Raw genomic sequence first — 19,387 nt, forward strand, 5'->3', positions numbered from 1 at the left:
TGGGGAAGTGTAAATAATGAACAAATTATTGAACTGCTGCTTCACTTCCTCCTTTGGATTACCAGAAGAAAAAAATTGTGATATAGAAACATAGCTATTCAACACATACTTTATTAATGGATTTCAGCCTATGGTGTTGGTTCGTGTGTATGTGTTTTTTGCATGAGCGAGAGAGGATGGAGGGTAGGTGTTAAATTGAACTACACCTATTACTGGTTACAATTTGTTGTTCTCAGAACGTGTCTGGCCAGGAAGTCATCTAGTACTGTTTTAATTTTTCTGAAAGGATGAATTCAACTTTTTAAGCAGGGGTGTGTCCAGTGTAACTAGGTGGATTTTATTATTTGTTATGAAACTTTCCTCTTCATGCAAGAATACCAGTTTTCATGAGAAGCTGTGATGATACATTAATCTTTCACTCAAAATATTGTTAAAAAAACCTGCAAAATAAACCAACAGTAATTAAGTGCTAACATTAATTTCTTACAGAACTTTTTTCAACTTTTACTGATGTAATTTGCATGAATATTGTAATGGTTTATTTGTTGAGCTGTCTTCCACTGTACAATCAGTAGCCAAACTGAAGAAAAATAGAGGAAGAGAAACTGTGCACTCACAATCACAAAAAGAGTACAACTTCTTCTTAGGTAGAATTCAAATGACATAACTTTTTTCATCTTTTAATTTTGTCTTCCAGAATGACAAATCCCCAGGGCGTTCTACAAGTCGATCAAGTAATATTTCAAAGGTATGTGAAATCTATTTCCTTTGTATAGAATGTAAAGACAACTAAGTTTATCAAATATAATACAGTACTTTACTCCATTTAACCATATATGCATATTCTGATGTTTTCTTTATAAACATCAGATTTTAAGTTTTTGCTGCCTAACATTAGAGTTACCATGTAAAATCCGTCTTAAAGTATAAATATGCAATTAGTCATTACTGTAATATGTGTAATAATAAGAAGTAGATAACAGTTGCACTTTTTTCACCTGCTTTCCACAACTGCTTAACGTTACATTAACACTTTGGCTTAAGATAGAATTACTATTTGATTTTTCTCCCCCTGCCCTACCCAAATAATAACAGCTGTAATGTGTAAAGCTATGAACGTGTCATCATTTTGGACTGAATTCTGAATTCCTTTTACAGCGGTTTATGGTTCACTGAAGCCAGGACTTTATATCTAGATGCTTTTTAGTTTCTAGGAAACGGAGAAGGGAAACTTTAGAAAAGGGCAAAATATGATTTGTACTGGAGTTCTTTGTTTTTAACCCCCTTTTTTCTGTATTTTTGGTTCAGATGTGGCTGAAATCTATGCCAAAAAGCCAGGATATACAGGAGGTAAAAGATAAAACCTCAATAATTGTTTGAATCCCAGCCTAACCCTCTGCCATGTATTACATTTGTATCTAAAAAGTAAATATTTTGCATCCAGTGCAAGCACAGTATCCTTAAGCCCCTTCCCCACAATATTATTGTCTGTGGGGTACACACTGTAAAACTTTTCTTTTCAGAGCCGTAAAAAAAAAAACCAAAAAACTGTGATTTTTTTAATTAAAGAAACTAGTTATATATTAGGTTCTGCTCTTTTACATTAAGAAGGAAAAAAAATGCAGGGAAAAATATGTAGAATATATCCAGCCTGTTGTAGGATATGGCTGAATCTCTTACTGACTTGCTGCCTATTTTTAAAAAGTATATGGTTATATACTTACAAGCTTGATCACAGTGAATTGTATGTATTATTTTCGCTAAGAGTTTTAAATGCATGTCTGTAGTTATAATTACTGTAAATCTATGTTGATTTGATAGTACTTTTTCTGCTTTTTTTAAGTCAGTTGCGTGGGTTACACTGTGACAAAGCATAAATATATTCACTGACGTGAGAAACATGGCAGTGACTAACATTTATTTTGAAGTAATTTCTGCAGAAATCAGTATAGATGCTTATTAGAAAGGAGTACTTGCACCTTTTTAAGTAGTAAGTTAAAAAGCAAGGTTTTCAGGCATGCACTTAATCTTTTTCTGATGTATAGCATCATTCATTCTTTTGAATCAATTTTTCTATGTGAAGCTACCTGCCAGTGAAGCTTTTCAAATGCTGAAAGACATTTGATTGGAAATCCAGTTTCCAGTTTGTTGTCTGATTCAAAATGCTTTTTTTGTAAAATGGGAGGGTATATATGTGTGTATACATAGAAAAGCAAACATCTGACTTTTCAGGTTAATATCGCATGGCACAAAGTAATAGTAACAAATATTGCACCTGAAAACAAGATTAGAAGCTTCTAGGTGAGGTAAACTACATACCAAAGGCAAGAGTTGAGTTCTGTGCAGTGTCAGATCCTGCACACAATAAAAATTTCAATTGACGGAAAAGTTAGAAAGTCTTTATCTTAAAAATGTAAACTACAGTAATCAAAACATTATCTTTTACTGCTTTCATTTGCCTGTATCAATAAGGTAAAAAGGGTCAAATAGAGAGTTACATTTTAATAGTTACTGTGTATTGTGTATGCCACCCTTGGTTGTATATGGAGCTCCTGCCCCAGAGCAGAGTAGATGTTCCCTGATATCACTGGATTTTGTACCACCCTATTTGTGCAATGGAATATAGCAAAGATTCTGCAAATACAGATTCATATTTCATAATGCTCTTAAGTTGTTTGTTCAGAGAGGACACCTGAGGTTTGCAGTGTATGCTTGGGCAATTTTGCGTACTAGGTACATTAACCCTGAATTACATGATATTACAGATTAAACTGAATTGTTGAATATTGAATATGTCTTATCTAGACATAATGAGAAGGAATGGCTTTGGTTTGTTTGTTATTTACCAGATACTAGTTAGTATATACCTATTCAATCTATAGCTTTTAAAATCAAACATTCCCTAGAGGGGTGAGGGGGAAATCAACACTTCAATTTTACCATTCACTTTTGCTGTCCATTGAAAGCACAGAAATTTAGCATGTTGCAAAGACTTTTCTTATCTTGCATATAAGTTTCTGGTAAGAATTTAGAGTAATAAACTATTTTAGGCAAATGAAAGGACAAAACTTAAAATATTTAGATATGATTTCAATACAAAATTATTTGTAAAGTCTACCGTAATACATGTTACTAAGTAAAAACAGGGGCTGGTCAATATGTTTCTGTACATGTACTATTATAAAGTTAAGCCAACTGGAATATTTACAAATTATTTTCATGTGACTATAAAATTATGTAGCTCTAGCTGTGAAAGTCGATATTTTTTTACATGTATAATGGAGTACTTCATCAATACGGCGGGAGTAAGGCAAAATCCTGCACTCTCATTCTGTTAACCTGACTCAGCGCTGAATCAATTACAATTTTATTTGTGGGCAAGAGTACGTGAACAGTGAAAACTAAGTGTAGTAAGGCTATAGCTCCCACTGCCCCTTGTCCCCGTAAGACACTGTGCTTTACCCCTCCTGCCCTTGGCCCTCCTGTGCCATGCCTGCACCATTTTGGTCGGCAGGTAGGAGGGAGAGAGAGCACTTGCTCAAACTAATTTGCTGATCCATCTCTGTGTTCTTTTCCAGCTCATTACGATGACCTTACATATCCCATTTGTGGGGTAACCACTGAGTTAATTGCAGGTTTTTGAAAGTAATTACTTTTTGAAAGTAATCTCGCATCATTTTGTACTCTCACTCTTCTGTACTCTGCCCAGTTCTGTCTGCCTGTTTCCTGGTACTCCTGAGTGACAGTCAGCTGTGGCTGTCTTCAGTGAATATCCACCTGGGACATTCATTCATTCGCTTCAGCCTACATCAACAAAACTGCCCTGGGACTCCAAGAACAACTGCTTCAGTTGGTTTTCCAAGCAGAGACAATTAGGAAAATGTATCAGTGTCTGATTTCTGCTGCACTTCTGGTAATAACCTAGATTTTTCATGTAGAATCAATAAATCAATAAACAAGTCTTCTTGCCTTCTGCCTTGCTAGCATTGGGAGTAATAGATCATATTTGGGACTGATCTGTATTTCATATTATCTCGTAGTGAAGAAGTGGAGCCCTAGTTACTAACTATGGCTTTCAAAACCTATCTACTGTAATACATATAAATAAAAACATAGAAGTATTGGAAATGTGAGTTATGAACCAGTCTTGCTGTTTTAAAATTTTTTTCTTAACCTTTAGACTTTCTCTCCGACCCATTTCCCATGGTGCTGGTAGAAGAGGCAACTTTATTATTCTTAGTCTGCAAGAGACAGTCTTGTGCAGTGTTCTGGATTTCAGAATTAGAATTATCTTATCTGAGTGTGTTTAAAATCTAAGTGAATTAAAAACTTGACTTTCTTCATTACCTGTTTGCCACTGCTTAGTTCTGTGCACTGTAGATTTTTTTGGTAAACTTGTTATGTCTTCCTAAATATGTGTATAATTTAAGAGGAAAGCTAGTCTGAGAAGGATCTGGTGGATTCATTTCTTTCTGTTGTGGTTAACCAGTGGAACAAATCTTGTGTTTGAATTACAGTCCATAGAGGTTATGCTTATATGTGTTTCTGAGGCTGCCTGGTTATGTTGAAATGCTTTGTGGAAGAAATGTTTCTAACACATTGTAATTATCTTTCTGCATGTTAATTATGATTCAAGAGCTCCTTAGAGAAGGATGCTCTTTCAGCAGTAAGATTTGAAATTCTCTGATGGGAACTTCGGGCTTATTTTTCAGTGCAGAGAAACTCAGGCTTGGAGCAAATTGCCTGATTTTTGTTTTGGCTCAATTGCTTCTCAAAAGCCTGGAGCATGTGTTAGAACACTTTTTATTTACAAGTCTCTGAAGCATCCATCTAATAAAAATCCATTGAGTTACATCAGGAAGAAGTGAGGTGATCGTTTCGGAATATTCTATGTGATAATATTCATTGGTCTAATTTAGAATATGAAAAGCAACAGAGGCTGTACCACCTACTAAGAAGACAATCAACTCTATCCCAGCCGAAACCAGGACAAATGGGTAAACACACCACCATGTCTTTGGCAGTGATACCAACAGAGAATGCATAGTGTCTTCTGTCTGAATTATTGTAAGCACAAATGATAGGTTTTATGGTGGAAAAAGCATAAAGGAACTTAAATGCTCTTTTTAAAGAAGTTCATATCATGGACATTGATAGCCTGAAAGAGGATTGCAGCATCTCCAAGATACCTGTTGCATGACTGAATCCTAAAGAGCAATTGTGTGACCCCTTGCATTTCGCTACAGGGGACTGCACTGTTACAAGTTGATCCACATTTGTTATTCTTACTGTTCTTTGCCAATTTCACACTAATCATAAATGATAATTCTCTTCCAGATTGGTGGAGGTTTTTTTCAAGGAACCATGTAGCTCCATCCTTTCCAAACGTAGCTTCTAGATTACTGTAGTGAGCAACTGAGAGAAAACTTAGAGCTTTCAAAAAAGAAAATAAACCAAGAAAAAAATAAGTCCTTGCTCTTGCAAAGTGTAAAATGTCAGCCTTCAAAAGTGTTGTTACAGTGAATAATACCGTGTATACAAAACTGGCATTAAAATATGAGTGTAAATGTTATGTTAGTCATCTAAATTATTCTTGCTCATAAACAGAATCGTTAATATTAAAGGTGAGACTAACCTGGCACTTAACTCTCATATACTGTAAAAAACAACAGCAGAAAGTAAACAAGTTAGTGAAAAGTATTTTGTTCATTAAAAACATAAAGCAGAGAAAGGAAAAAAACTAGAACTAGATACAATGGCATAATAACTATTGCTGCACTTATTTTTCCTCTTAGACATAAATGTTTGATTTCTTTATCTAGAGAATACTTTGTGGCTTGTCCATACAATCTATTCTTTATTTACAATAAGTTTAACAAAAGGCATGACTGCAGAATTTGCCTGAGTCTACCTGAAATTCCTTCCACTCCTGTTTAATTTACAGAGATAAGACCAGAATTATTTACAAAATAAGGCCCTGCAGTACCTGTGAGGTCCATAACTAAACATCAGATAATGAATACCAGAAACACTAACTTTCTTGGGTTTAGAAATCACACCATCAGTTTATTTTTGTTTCCCCAACACTGGACACTTTTAAGATTCAGCTGGACAGGGTGCTGGGCCATCTTGTCTTAGACCATGCTTTTGCTAAGAAAGGTTGGACCAGATGATCCTTGAGGTCCCTTCCAACCTGGTATTCTATGATTCTATGATTTTACGATTAAAAGCTATTTTAAAGTAGATAAAAATCAAAATTTGTATTTAAAAGTTGTAGAAACCTATTGAATGAAACTTGCTCACAGATAAGAATCTGAATTATCTTGTGTGTAACTTGGCATGTTGGAATTTTCTTGCTTTGTTTTTGAAGACTTAAGTGGTGCATAGGCTTTTTTCCTGCCCAGATGTCAGGTTTGCTCCAATAGGGATTAGACAAACAAGCTAAAAGTGTTCATTTTTTTTTAAGAATTTGATGTGAATTATTTTAGAAGGAAATAAACCTTCCTCTGAATTATGTGCAACTAAACATAACATCATTATGCCAGTGCAGGGGAACTAGAAAGTAAATTTGACTGAGCAGGGCTGAAACAGTCCAGACCTCTTTACAGCTGAGAGTGAAATGTAAGATTTAAGCAATCAAACTGGTAATGTAATTTTTATCTTAAAATAATTAGATTTCCACCTGTCTCCAGTCCCAAATAATAAGTGTAAAAGCTTTTCAAGGAATTAGTTTTAATTTTTGGCTTGATTCCAGCACTCTTAAGAATCGTCTAGCTGACTTCCTGCTTTAATAGCTGCTGAAAGTTTCTTGAACTTGTGCAGACCTACTGTACGGTTACTGGGCCAGCTTAGCCGTTCTCCTTATCCCTTCAAAGGGTAATGCTTGTGGCAAGGTGATATAAAACTTGCATTTACAGCATGGGGATGACCTGACCACCGCTTAAGATCAAGCCGAGCCCCTGTAGTACACGGATCCTGAAAGAAGCAATGGTAACAGGCCTGCAGCTGTGAGGGAAAAAAGGGAATGGGAGCTGGTCACGAGGGGTGAATTCAGGAGCCCACACTTGACTCTAGGGCTGGATTTCTTCAGCAGTCCTTCACCTGGGGTTTAGTCTGGAGGGATGTTTTTTCACACAGCAGCAGCATGTAGCCCAACAATGTGGCTCTGGTGCTGTCGTCTACATCTTTCCTCATTAATTAGCTTAAGGTATGCCTAATCACTTAAAACTAATCACAGAGGCTGAGGTGGAAAAAGATTATATACCCAACCATACATATACCATCTGTTTCTAATATGTATGTCAGAACAATTCATGTTCCTTCACAGTATGTGTAATTGAGACGTTTCTTTTGTGGAAAAAGAGATACAAAATACAAACAATTCCTCTCACTGATACTTGTCCTTTTTTCCAGGATTAGACTGCATGTAGACACACTGATGTTCCTCCTCTGCCTGGTGGACCCAGGCATTGAAAAACCATTTGAACATAAGGATTGTGCCCAAATGCATTATCAATTTAATTTCTCATGTTGACTTAGTTTTCATACCTCTGAGTTTCATTTCGTGGAGCTAGTAGTAAAGAATTAGTAATATTTTTGGTGTTGTGATATTAATCAAGAGGTAAAAAGGGTTACTTGAATGCCAAAAGCTAGAAGATTATTTTCTTGCAAAAGCACCATTCTTAAGTCTCAGCTGGTATCCCATTAAAGGCAAAAATGCACATAGTGGTGACTGATGTTTCCAAAAGATCTATGCGTGAAATATAATGGATATTAAGAACCTTGGATAAAAGCAAAGTGTCAGCAGGTACTTGCTGTATTTATTTTTGCTTGTACTATTAATTTTCAAACTGACACCACAAAAATGTCTGTGAAAGGTGAGCTAGAAATAATTTTAATTATGGACCCTACATGTGACTGAATTTGATTTGCTAGTACAAAAGCTTGGGATGACAGCCTTTACATCTTTGTATTATTTGTACTTTGTACTCTTGCTTAATAGCCATTCTTCCCTTGCATCTGGTGTGTGATCTTGTGGAACTCTTAGGTTTATAGTATTTTGCCTCTATTTGGTAGTGGTGCTCACAATGGGATAGGGTTGCATACTAAAAGCTAATGTCCTTATCAGCTAAAGGAAGGTCATAGCCTTAAGAATGATTTGTATTGAACTGTCTTCCCACAACACTGTGCCTCATGGGTGATCCTGAAGAATCACAAAGCCTCGGATTTAAATTTGGATTCCATACAGCTATGCTGCCAGTAGACTGTGAGGCAGATTGAAATGGTTTGCTGTTAACACCATCAAAATATGTTTTCAGTGGAAGTATCGAGCAACTGAGTCTGCAATTCACAGCAACAACCGTATGAGCAAAATGTCACATACTAAACGTGTTTTATATCTCTCCTGCTGTTTGAAAATGTGATCAGCTCTGTAGAGATGCAGCCTGCCCTTTGGTCTTCTCAGGCTTATCAGTTTAACATTTTTCAGCTCTTCTAGAAGATCTGATTGCCTTGAATACCTTTTAAAACGTATTTTAATTTTCTCGCTGTTCTGTCAGTCCACTCAACATAGGTTAACTTTGTGCTCTTCATCACTCAGCATAATGTAAATGCACTTCACTCCATTTTGAAAGGAATCATCATGATTGATTGCATGAAATAAAAACAACATCCTTTCCCATCAGACATTTACAGTAGATCAAACCCAAAATGAAAATTCAAATGTTGAAAGCTGCTTCCTCAAACAGTGACAAAAAGTAGTCATGAGCGAATCAGAGCTGAAACACTTCAGTCATATTTAGTTCCACAAATAGGTTTTGCTTTTGGTCAGGCTTCCTGTATTTTGTGAGCTTGCATGTGTTCAACAGTGCGCTATGAACAGCAGCAACAGTTACTTTAATTTTGTAATCATGTGGCAAAACAGTAAAATATCTGCAATGTATTTCATGGACAAAGATTCCAAACTGTCTAACTTTTTTCAACAGGCAAGCAGTCCTACAACAGGAACAGCTCCCAGGAGTCAGTCACGGTTGTCTGTCTGCCCTTCCACTCAGGACATTTGTAGGTATGTGCTGAGAAAAATATACTCTAATCTGGCTGATACTTGTTAGTTGTTTGCATTAAATAATATGTAGCTCTTGCTTCTGCTTAACACTACTCATAATTTACATGGACTTTAGTTTTCTTTTGATCTCTCTTTGTTTTGGTAATGTTTTTGCTTTTCAGTCTCATGTTTTTCTATTAAAATTCATGTTCTCACTTTCATCCTTTTTTTGTGATTTCTCTCTTTCCACCCACCCTTACCATTTCCATCCCTTTCCTTTGCTTACTGCTTTGTCTAGATCTACTACCTTGCATGATTTGTCAGAAGATGAGCTTGAACATGCAACCCCTGTCATGGTGCTTACCCCTTCTAATAGGGAGTCTGGTAAGAAACAAGTAAAACGAAGGTTTAGGCGGAAAAGAGAGACTGGAGACAATGGTGAGCATACAGAAAAGCAAGGAAAGGGGAAAGACTGTAAATTGCATCCTGAGCCTGCGAGATCCAGCTGGAATGCATCTGATTCATCATCATCTTCGGATGAGAGTCAGTGGGCTCAGGCTAGGAGGAGAGCGAGAGAAAAGGCCAGAATGCCCAGGAGAGGGAGAAGGAACAATAGAACATGCAGTAACCAGGATGGGTCCTCAAACAATAATGCTGTTGAACTTGTCACCTTGGGGACAATGGGGAAAAAGAAGCAAGAGGTATCTGACCCTGAGAATCCTACTTTAAATCACCGCCGAAGAAGGGTTCCAAGGCTTAAGGAATCACAGTCTTCAGCGTCATCTCAGGAAGCAAGGATTTCCTCAAGAAAATGTGGGAAAAGCAAAGGGAAAAGCTACTACAGAGATCAGCAGCTTGCGTCTTTCCTTAGACACAATAAAGATTCGAAGGACTGCTTTGCAGAGGCAGGCTCTGGCAGTGATGCTCTGGCAGTCCCAGATAACGGAGCACCTGCTGGGGCAGGGCCCAGTGTGACTGATGCTGTTCAGAAGCCTCCAGTGTTGTACGATGACTGGTCTGATGATTTAGAAGTATGCAGGTTAGTCCCTAATAAGAAAGATTTAACGTTCTTAAGAGGAATTTCTCACCGCTGTGGGCTGAGTGCCCATCTCTTGACTGCTTTCTGTCACTGTTTCTCAGTAATAAACTGCTAGGCAGGCCATAAGAACTCACACAAAAACCTTTGCTACAGAGAAGTTAGCGTATCTCAATCTGAAGACATACTTCTCTAATTTCAAAACAGTAATCCTACAAGGGAACCAACTGTTTTTCTTTGCTCCATTTTTCTTCATGAAGACGGACACACTGTGTCCTCTGGCAGAGTATTAGTGTGTTTTAAATCTCCAGCCAGAGGCAGAGAATGAGGCAGAGTGCCAGATAGCTCAATACAATGGGATATGGAGTTTTTCCTCCTTAGGTGATCAGTTCAAATCCAGCTTTGGTCCCTCTTTGTCATTTTTCATTGACTTACATGAAATAAATTTATGGTCTTGATTCAGTGTCCTCTAGAGCTGCCATTACCACAGCAATCTGATGGACGGTGCCTGCAAAACACACTCTCCAGTCGAGCATAAGTTGTACGGGATTTTGCACTGCTGAACAACTCTACACTGTGAACATGCAGGGGCTGTTAGTTCGGTACCCATCACAAGGATTGGAACAATACAAAGGATGATTGGGCAGAATAAGCATTAAAATAAGCTTTGGGAAAGAAAAAGCAACACCAACAGTTCTCTCTAGTTCAGAAGTTCAGGCTTCTGACAGTCTGATACCCTTGGTGTGAAGCATGCAATCAGAAGGTGAGCATTTCCCCCTGGAAATGAGAGCAAGCTGGCTGCTTCTGAGCTAAAGTCCAAATTCAGAGTAGACAGCTGGTTGGACTTGAGTTACTTAATTTAGTGGTAAATGAAAATACACCATCCCGTAAGTTTAACAGAACTGAAACAAGTATTTCTTTTTTTTTTTTTTTTTTTTTTTTTCCCTTCCCTCCCCAAACTTGTGAGCCAGTGTTGACTCTCATCTACAAAGTCTAAATGAGGATCAGGCTTAGTTTCTTGATATGGTAACCCAAAACTTCTCACTTTTCTTTGCTGGGAAGAAATTTGCATGGAAACATAAACACAGCCAGAATGAGGAAGTTACGATGCCACATCATGCAGTTCCACAGTATACTTCAACCTAGTAACACACTGTAAAGATCCTAGTTTTAAAAAGAACAAAGATGACATGCAGGCATTGTGCTTTTTCACAGCAAGAGATATAAGCCATTACTAATACAGCCAGTGCTATGCACTCCTTGTTACACTTACCAAGCAAGAATGGACATTTCAGTTGTCCAACCATTGTCTGTCATGATAATTTAAGGTTCTTCAGAGTAATGTCCAGCTGTGTTTGTACATCAGCTTGTATATCAGGACCATACCCCTGGCTTGGGACCTTTTTATCTTACAGAAATGCAAAGAAACAGCAGCAGTGGTAACCATGTTACACATTTTTGAAGCACTTGAAGTATGTCTACATGGTATGATGCAGAGATGTGCACAGATAACTACTTCAACAACTTCAGAGTTGTCTTAAATTTCTGAACCACCAACCCTGCATGTATTGAAGATCCAGTGTAGTAGGCACAGTACGTATATGATAGGGCCATTTAATAATTATTAAGAACATGAGCTACCCAAAAACTGGAAGAAATTATTTCAACATGGGTCTTTATATGGGCTTAACTATACTGTGTTAAAAAAAAAAGAGAAATTAAAGTCAAAGTTTTGTAATTGTCTCATGTAGATTAATCCTAACTGTTGCCTAAGTCCCCAAACTTAGACTTTGCTTTCAGATGGAAAGTGGACTCCAGTCTTTTATCTGTCTTCTCGACCCATTCAATTTTATTATAATTATTAAGGCACTTTTTGTAAGAGTTGGAGCTTGGTTCAAGGATGGACTTTTTGGATGTGCACACAAACTTTTCAGCTAGGCTCTTGTTTAGTAGAGGAAGGTTGAAAACTTTTGATAGGTATGTGTCCCTAGGCTCACTATCAGTGGAGATGCTCTTTGAACAACCAGAGTTAAACTCAACACAGTTGATAACTTGGCCTGTTGTGCAAAATTTGTCAAGAGAGTAATAATTGCATTTTTCTTCGTGTCAGGGATAATGCTATTTTTTTGTTGTTGTCATTACTAGGTGTATTATAGTGATGATAATACATCTAGGAAAAACATTACAAAATCAAAAGCATGTTAATTTTTCACAGCTGGTAAGTTGTCTTACTTAATCAGTTTGCAGACAGCTGAAGAAAAAGGAAGCCATGTTTTTACTACCGATTCAGTATAGACTGTAGTTTCTGTTTTTCAGGACAGGTCCATGCACTTAATTGACTCACGATCTGTGGTATGTTTTTCTTCAGATTCACAATCTTGCATCTGAAACACAAAAAAAATTACATTTCAACACAGATGTGCACATATACAGGAACCATTTTTCTGCATAAGAAATAGAAAAAAGGTTTTTGTGATGTTTATTCTAAGATTGGAATTAACGTAGCTGGTTGTGATGTGGAAAATTTGTTTTCTTGAGGTGTTTTTTCAAGCTTTTCATCCTAGGTATTCATATCTTCTAGTTGATGTGACAAAACTGGCTGAGAGGAATGGCTCTCACCTAGATGGGATTGTGTGGAAATAGCAGAGGAACAGAGATCTTAAACATCTCTTGGTGCCAGTTATTTTGTCTTTAAGTGTTTGGGTAGCCAATTTTTTTCCTTTACTTCCTCATGAATTACTGGCAGTGGAACGCATTTATAAGGCAGTTTCCTCAATGTGCATTTAGCTGCATGAGTGGGAATGTTACAGGACACACCCAATTCTAGCATAAGCACATTAGTCAGATAAAGTATAGTAACATGGCGCAATATATACTTCAGCTAGTCTAATGTAGGCCTCTTGCTCACTTCAAGAGAGACTGTTCCCCTTCCAGCATCACTGTTTCTCTCTTTCCAAAATGATGAAACAATGACATGGCATCAATGATGATCTTTACAATCTCTTCCCTGAAAATACTCCTTTCTTCTGGAATCCACTAGAAGGCAAGGTTTCTGCTTCTGGGATCAGGGACAACTACATAAATTCTGACCATGCTGAGTTGTTTTGGCACCTAAATTTTTTTCTGAGATTCACAGGATAGGCTTTCTAAATCATACAGTTGGATCCTTCTTTTTCTAAGTTGCCTTGTGTCTGAGATTGTCTTCGTATGTACTTTATTCTGGAATTTGCCATGTGGCTTGAGGCACAACCTCAGAAATAGCTTTCTTTGGTCTGCATGAGGGTAATCTCCCTGAAGGGAAAAGCTGTGTGTGGGACACAATAAAGTGAGTGGATTGTGAAGATTTAGTCCCATGGATTTTCATGTGGGAATTACTAAGGAAAGAAAATTGGTTAGTTGATATTACCACTAGTGTATCCTAAGTGCTTTGTGTATTGACTCTGAATTAATCTTACGTTATCTCTATTATTTATGATGGGACAATTAAAAGATATTTTCTGTTTAACTAGTTATGCTTTTGGTGTAAAAATTTTTTTGTATTACTGATGCAGTCATTTCAGCACTGTAATTGTAACACTGAACTCTAATTAGCTGAAAGAAACCACACACATTTAAATAAGGTGGAGTTTCTCACTATGAAAAAAATGCTTATCAGAAGTAGAATTTTGATTTTGTTGAACTCCTTGAATGACTCTGTATGCAGTCAGATAATGGCAGGCCCTCATTTGAAGAGTAAATAGAAGAGTAGGGCATGCCAGAAGACTGTTAGGAATGGGGAGAAGTAGTAAGGGAGATGATTAAGTTGATTAATGAAATCTGCAGAATCTACTTCAAGTATAATTTTTTAAAATCAGCTTTAAAAAGCTAGTGTATTAATTAAAAGGCCATTATAAACTTAGGAGAAGACTAATATGGGTATTTCTCTGTGTTAACACAATCAAAGATAGGAAGAAATAGCGTACATTGCACTTGACAAGAGGCAATATGATTATGTAGTTTCCCTCTGTGAAATCAAGGGTTGTAACAGGGTTTTTTTTTTTCATAATATTATTTAGTAGGACCTGCAAAAGTAGTATCTTGCATGAAAATACTTACATCCTGAAATATTCATGTAGTAGAGTGCTCACAAAATCAACAGACAGAAAGCCTCTTGGGAGGAAACAAGTCCTCATGGACTTGAAGAAAAAAAGAGAAAGGTGAACGGAAGATAGATATATAGGCTCAAATACTACCATTGAAATTTAACACTCATTTTAAATATTTATACCGAAACCATGAAGTTGGATCCCATAAATAATTTAAACTGTAGTGCAGAATACGTAGACTTGAAATACCATCCAGAGCCCTCTAAAATCACCAAAAACTGGAGGATGCTGAACTGCCAAACTGTAGTGTTTGGCTGAAGAGGGTTTTTAACCTGTTTCGCCCTGGGATGTTAGTGCCTTCCTTGGGGTCTCAGGATGATACCTTCCTTCACTAGGAGCCAAATCTCTGAATCTTGTCCTGCATGTTGGCTCCTCACCCCTTCCTTTTAAAGAACTGCGACTGCTGCTTACTTTCCTGTTCAAAGCCTTCTTTTTGCAAGGTGACTTTCTGATAGGAATCTCCTGCTTTTTGAGGAATCTCCTCCTCTGTATGATGGTCTAGTGGTTCATCAGTCTTTGAAGCAGCATGAAATCCTGGTTAATTCTATTGTCCGTCTGATGGTTCAAAGCCCCATCTGCTACCTCTTTAGCCATCTGGTTATGCAGTCTCTTTTGGAAGCTCTCCATGATTCAGAAGGATGCAAGGACAGCTGAAACAAGGCAAGCATGTCTTTGTTGTGGTTAGGGTCACTTAACTGGGGGAGAACTGAGTCCTGGTTTCTGCTTCTTTCTCTCAAAGCCTATTATTATTTTTAATGCAAATGGATGAAATGGCACAAATTCCTGCTAGTCTGAGTCAGAGGAGACCCTTGGTTTTAAAGGTCCTGTTATTACATACTTAAAGCTTGCGTATGTTCTGCAGGGAGTGTAGTTACTTAAAGCTTTGACTTTCACTAGGCGGGTGGGAGGAAATCTAAATCCTTTTTTAAGATGCAGTCCCTAGTTCTTTGAACTGTGTTCAGTGCAATAAATCTTGCTGACACGTATCTTGAATTGCACTGACAGTGCATCTGAGGCAGGAATTACTTGTAACTCTTTAGATGGTTAGATAGCCTATTTATCACCTATAATGGAAGATTAATAGAAGGACAAGAAATGTTGACAAAATAAAAGATTTAGTGTGCTTTTGCTAATGTTGTTTGCTCTTGGGTCTCTTACAAATTCTGATCAAGTTTTCAGAAATCAAGAGAAAGCTTTACCTAGGCCATTATGACATTCCACTGGTGTGGTGCAACATTTCGAAAATGTTTTTTCCTCTAGTCAGATAAAGACAGCTGACTGTATAGCATAATGGAAGGCCAGGAGTGACAGGGAAGAGGTATACAAATTGATTACATTCGGTATGGAGAATTAATGTGCTTCATTCACACTGTGTTTAAATGGAGAGGAAGACCAATTTATCATTTAGATTATGATTTAACAGTGGAAAGAATGGAAACAAGATTTAAAAAAAAAAAAGCCTGCAAAATGAAAGCAAGGGAAACATGACATGCTGTAGCCTGTTGCAGGGTGAACATATTTACTGAATATACTTTTTTTTTTCCCAAGTGATAAATTATGCAGGAGCAGAGTTTGACATTTTTTTGGTTTCTGTTTATGAATGAGTTAATTATTTGCTGCGAGTTGTTCATAAAGTTGTTTGCTTTAATTTTAGAGTCTAACTATCTAAAAGCACTGTAAGCACTTTATAAATTGGCAGAAAGAGAAAAAGACCTTTTTTGGACAGGAGAACAGTTTTCTTAAGATTATCAGGCAGTAACAATAGCAATTTTGTGCATCCCTTTGCAAACCTGTGGAACTGGTTCCTTTTGGTCCAATTAAGATAACCTAGGAGCTCAGGGTATTTCATGCTGGCAGCTAATAATCCTCACAGCCAAAAATCAAACCCAGGGATTCGCTTGGTCCAACATTTTCCAGCTATGCTGTTTCTCCCTGACTAAGCTCCCTTTAGTGATAGTGAGATATAACAACGAGATGTACCCACTGAACAGGGTAAGAATTTATCTTTGCATAATCATTATGAGTCCAGGTATGCTTTCCAGTGAAGGGCAAGATTTTAACTGCCTTTTCAATCATTTCTCACCAAAAATAATGTTTTTGGAAGAGGCGTTATCTTTGTTGAGCATATTTACATGGAAAAGATATTTCCGCCTTTTATTAGGGAGATCTGTTCGAAAGCATTTCTATTCTACTGGTATATGTCCATCCACAGGAAAATGACAGTATGGGTATTGGACATATGCATTAGTTTAGTTCACAGTGCATAGAAATCACATCACAGTGGCGGTAAACGTGTCACAGTCACAAGGCAGTAGCTCCTCCTAATTTTGTCAGTGAAGGGGCCTCCATTAGTGCTTTAGTTCAGATAAGGAGCCTGCTTTTGAAGCACATCTGATCACCTTTACTTTTACCATGGTCTAGACCACACTGAGTCTTGGTCTCAGGGTTGTCCAACTGTATTCCCTTTGAGGGAAATAAACTGCAAGATGCATTCCTGGTCCAACCTCAAATCAGTATCAAATCAAAGCAACCCCCACAAAGATGTGCCTGGTTGTAGATATCAGGTTTTTAACACTAGCTGATTTTTTCAACAGATTGGCTACACTTTCACTGCAATGCTTATTAGCATAGACATAGCTGTATAGCACCCAGGAATATTAGAGAACAATACAGTTTTTACATAATTATGTCATTTATAGCCCTTAAACATTATCGTACATTATTATCAGTCTGCCCATGCCCCCATATACACTTCTATTTTTGAAAGCCTCAGAGGCATTCCCCTAGGTTGTACATTTGTTAATGAGGGTAAAATTTGACCTGGTATATTTTTAAGGAAGTCTATAAAAGCTATCTGCACTACGTTACTGTAGCTAAACCCTTTGTCTATATGTAATGGCCAAAAATCCTTGAAAATTTTATTAGATACTGAGATGCAGTGCCAATCTCAAATACGGGATTCACTGAAAGAGTTCTGGTGATGCAGAATTACTGCAAACTCTTTTCCGCCAGCGCTGCTCCTAATGACAAGGCTCTTATGTGGCTTGAAGCACAAGCAGGCACATGCTGATTCATTCTTATCCTTAATCACTTTCCTTTGACAATAGTCATCTGTGGCAATATCAGCTGTACAGATACTGTCATAGGGGAGCACTTGCCAGCTAGGTAGGGGTAGAGCTCTAAGTTACACAGTGCACACAAGACTCTTGCAGAATAAGTGCATTTTCTACTTCACTACAGCGGCACAAAGATTAGCCTATTTTCTTAATTACCTAAGACTAAAGTGGATTAGTGAAAGACAGGTTAGAATAACTGCTGGTTTTCCAATGAGGGTAGAGATTAGCAGCTATTCTCTTTAATGAGTGTAAAATTGTTACCTTGCATGTGAAGGAAAAACTACAAACCTGTTGGAATCTACCTATACCTCTTGCAATAAGCAGGTCAGATGGTGACTAACCATCTAGATTGTAATTTTGGTTGCTATGATTTTGCCAAGCTAAACCACTGTTGGGAAAACCTGAACATTTTCCATGTGAACTCCTTGCTTCATACTGATTGTATTTGACCTTTTAAACTGAGATTATGTAAGAAATGTTTGTCTGTATGAAAAAAAAAAGTAATCTTAATTTGATGAGAAGTGAAGGGCAGTCATCCAGGATAGTTCTTGCTGTTTTTCTGAAAATCAGCCTAGATCCAATTAGCATATGAATGTCTACAAGCTATAGCCATCTTGATTCATACTTCCCTTCCTGCCTTCTAACTTGTGTAATGAAGAGGACCAGGGAAAACAAGGGAAAACAGTTCATAGTCATGGAATTAAAGACAGCATGACAATACCACATTCTGAATATGCCTCACTTCTGAGTGCTTAGTTCAGCAGCATCTCATGATTTTAATCCGATAAGAAATTTCTCCCGTTAATATATGTATGGTATCAATATGCCCTTCAGTGAAGGAGATGTTATACCTTAAACTACTGGCAATTTTACTTACTCTTTTTGCATAGTCATTGTGGTACAAAGTTTAATGTGTCGCATACAATTTCTCAATCAAGCATTGCATTATCAATGAGTTTTTCAGCATCATTTGAATGTGCCTTAAATTCAATTAATATTTTGAACAAAAAGAAATACTGAAAAATAATTCTAAAATATTCTCAGTAAACTTCTTTACCTTTTCATTTTTACATACATCATTCTCTAAAAATTTTCTAAATTGAACTATTCTGTTTCTGTTTAGGAGTTGTTTTTTGTGTAGGGAACATACAAGAAATCTGCAACAGTTTTTATATGAATTATGCAAAATCTTTCACAAGGACTAATTTTGTTTTCAGTTTAGCATTTTTGATTTTTTTCCTGAAAAATATTTTTTCTTTTTGCCAATTTATTGCATTATAAGTGAACCTGCTATTTAAGAACATCCTTTAAAGAATTTTTATGGATTTTTGTCTGATATATGCAGTGTTGGCATAAATTTCTCTGTTTAGTACATCTGTGTGCTGAAGGTTGTAGAAACAATTCTGTGCTAGAGAAATATGTGCTGGGTAATTAAAATACTGGCATATAAAGCAAAAACTTAAGCATAAGAATGACTGCACTGTTAGAGTATTATTTCATAAAGTTTACAGTGAACTTTCTGTAAAGAAAAATAAAAATTCTGTGATCTCAATGTGTAGGGATATGTCTGTAGGTGTATATTATACACACACACACAAATTATTTTGTGTATCTGAATCAGAAGATCATCTAATAGCTCTATATGCTGTGTTGTCTGGTGTACATACGATTTATAGAGCAAAAGCTCCTTTGGAGCCTTGTACTCATCTTTTCCCCTAGACAAGCAAGGTTCTGTGCATAGGCAGGAATCTTTAAATCACTAAGCTGTCAAACCTACCAAAAAAATAAAAAATTATGCAGGCTCAATTTGTGACTCTAAAGGGATTCTAACTAAAAGGATTTGGTCAAATAGCTGACTTCCCTCCATTTCCAGATAGTCAAAAGTATTGATCTATAATGAAGGCCATTTATCTACGAAAGGACTAGAAAGTTGAGAAAAGCTGAGTATGTAAATTCTGTAGGTGTGTCTGAGCAGCTGAAACTGCAGCTATTAACCATGATCAGTGCTGTACTACAACTTGTAAATAAATCAGTATAGATTTAGCAA

At 36.9% G+C, this 19,387-nt stretch overlaps 1 protein-coding gene across 2 annotated transcripts in view; it reads left to right on the plus strand.

Moving 5' to 3' along the window:
- Window positions 1-19,387, plus strand: part of MARCHF1 (membrane associated ring-CH-type finger 1) — a 93,717-nt gene that overhangs the window by 47,200 nt on the left and 27,130 nt on the right. The window contains exons 2-4 of one of the 2 annotated variants that reach the window (XM_050896596.1): window positions 698-748; window positions 8,985-9,064; window positions 9,342-10,082. In XM_050896596.1, coding sequence (XP_050752553.1) covers window positions 698-748; window positions 8,985-9,064; window positions 9,342-10,082 — 872 coding nt within the window. The remainder of the gene's footprint in view (window positions 1-697; window positions 749-8,984; window positions 9,065-9,341; window positions 10,083-19,387) is intronic. The other variant, XM_050896597.1, reaches the window with a different exon arrangement.

This window comes from Gymnogyps californianus, chromosome 4 (genome assembly GCF_018139145.2).
Source record: "Gymnogyps californianus isolate 813 chromosome 4, ASM1813914v2, whole genome shotgun sequence".
Taxonomy (NCBI): Eukaryota; Metazoa; Chordata; class Aves; order Accipitriformes; family Cathartidae; genus Gymnogyps; species Gymnogyps californianus.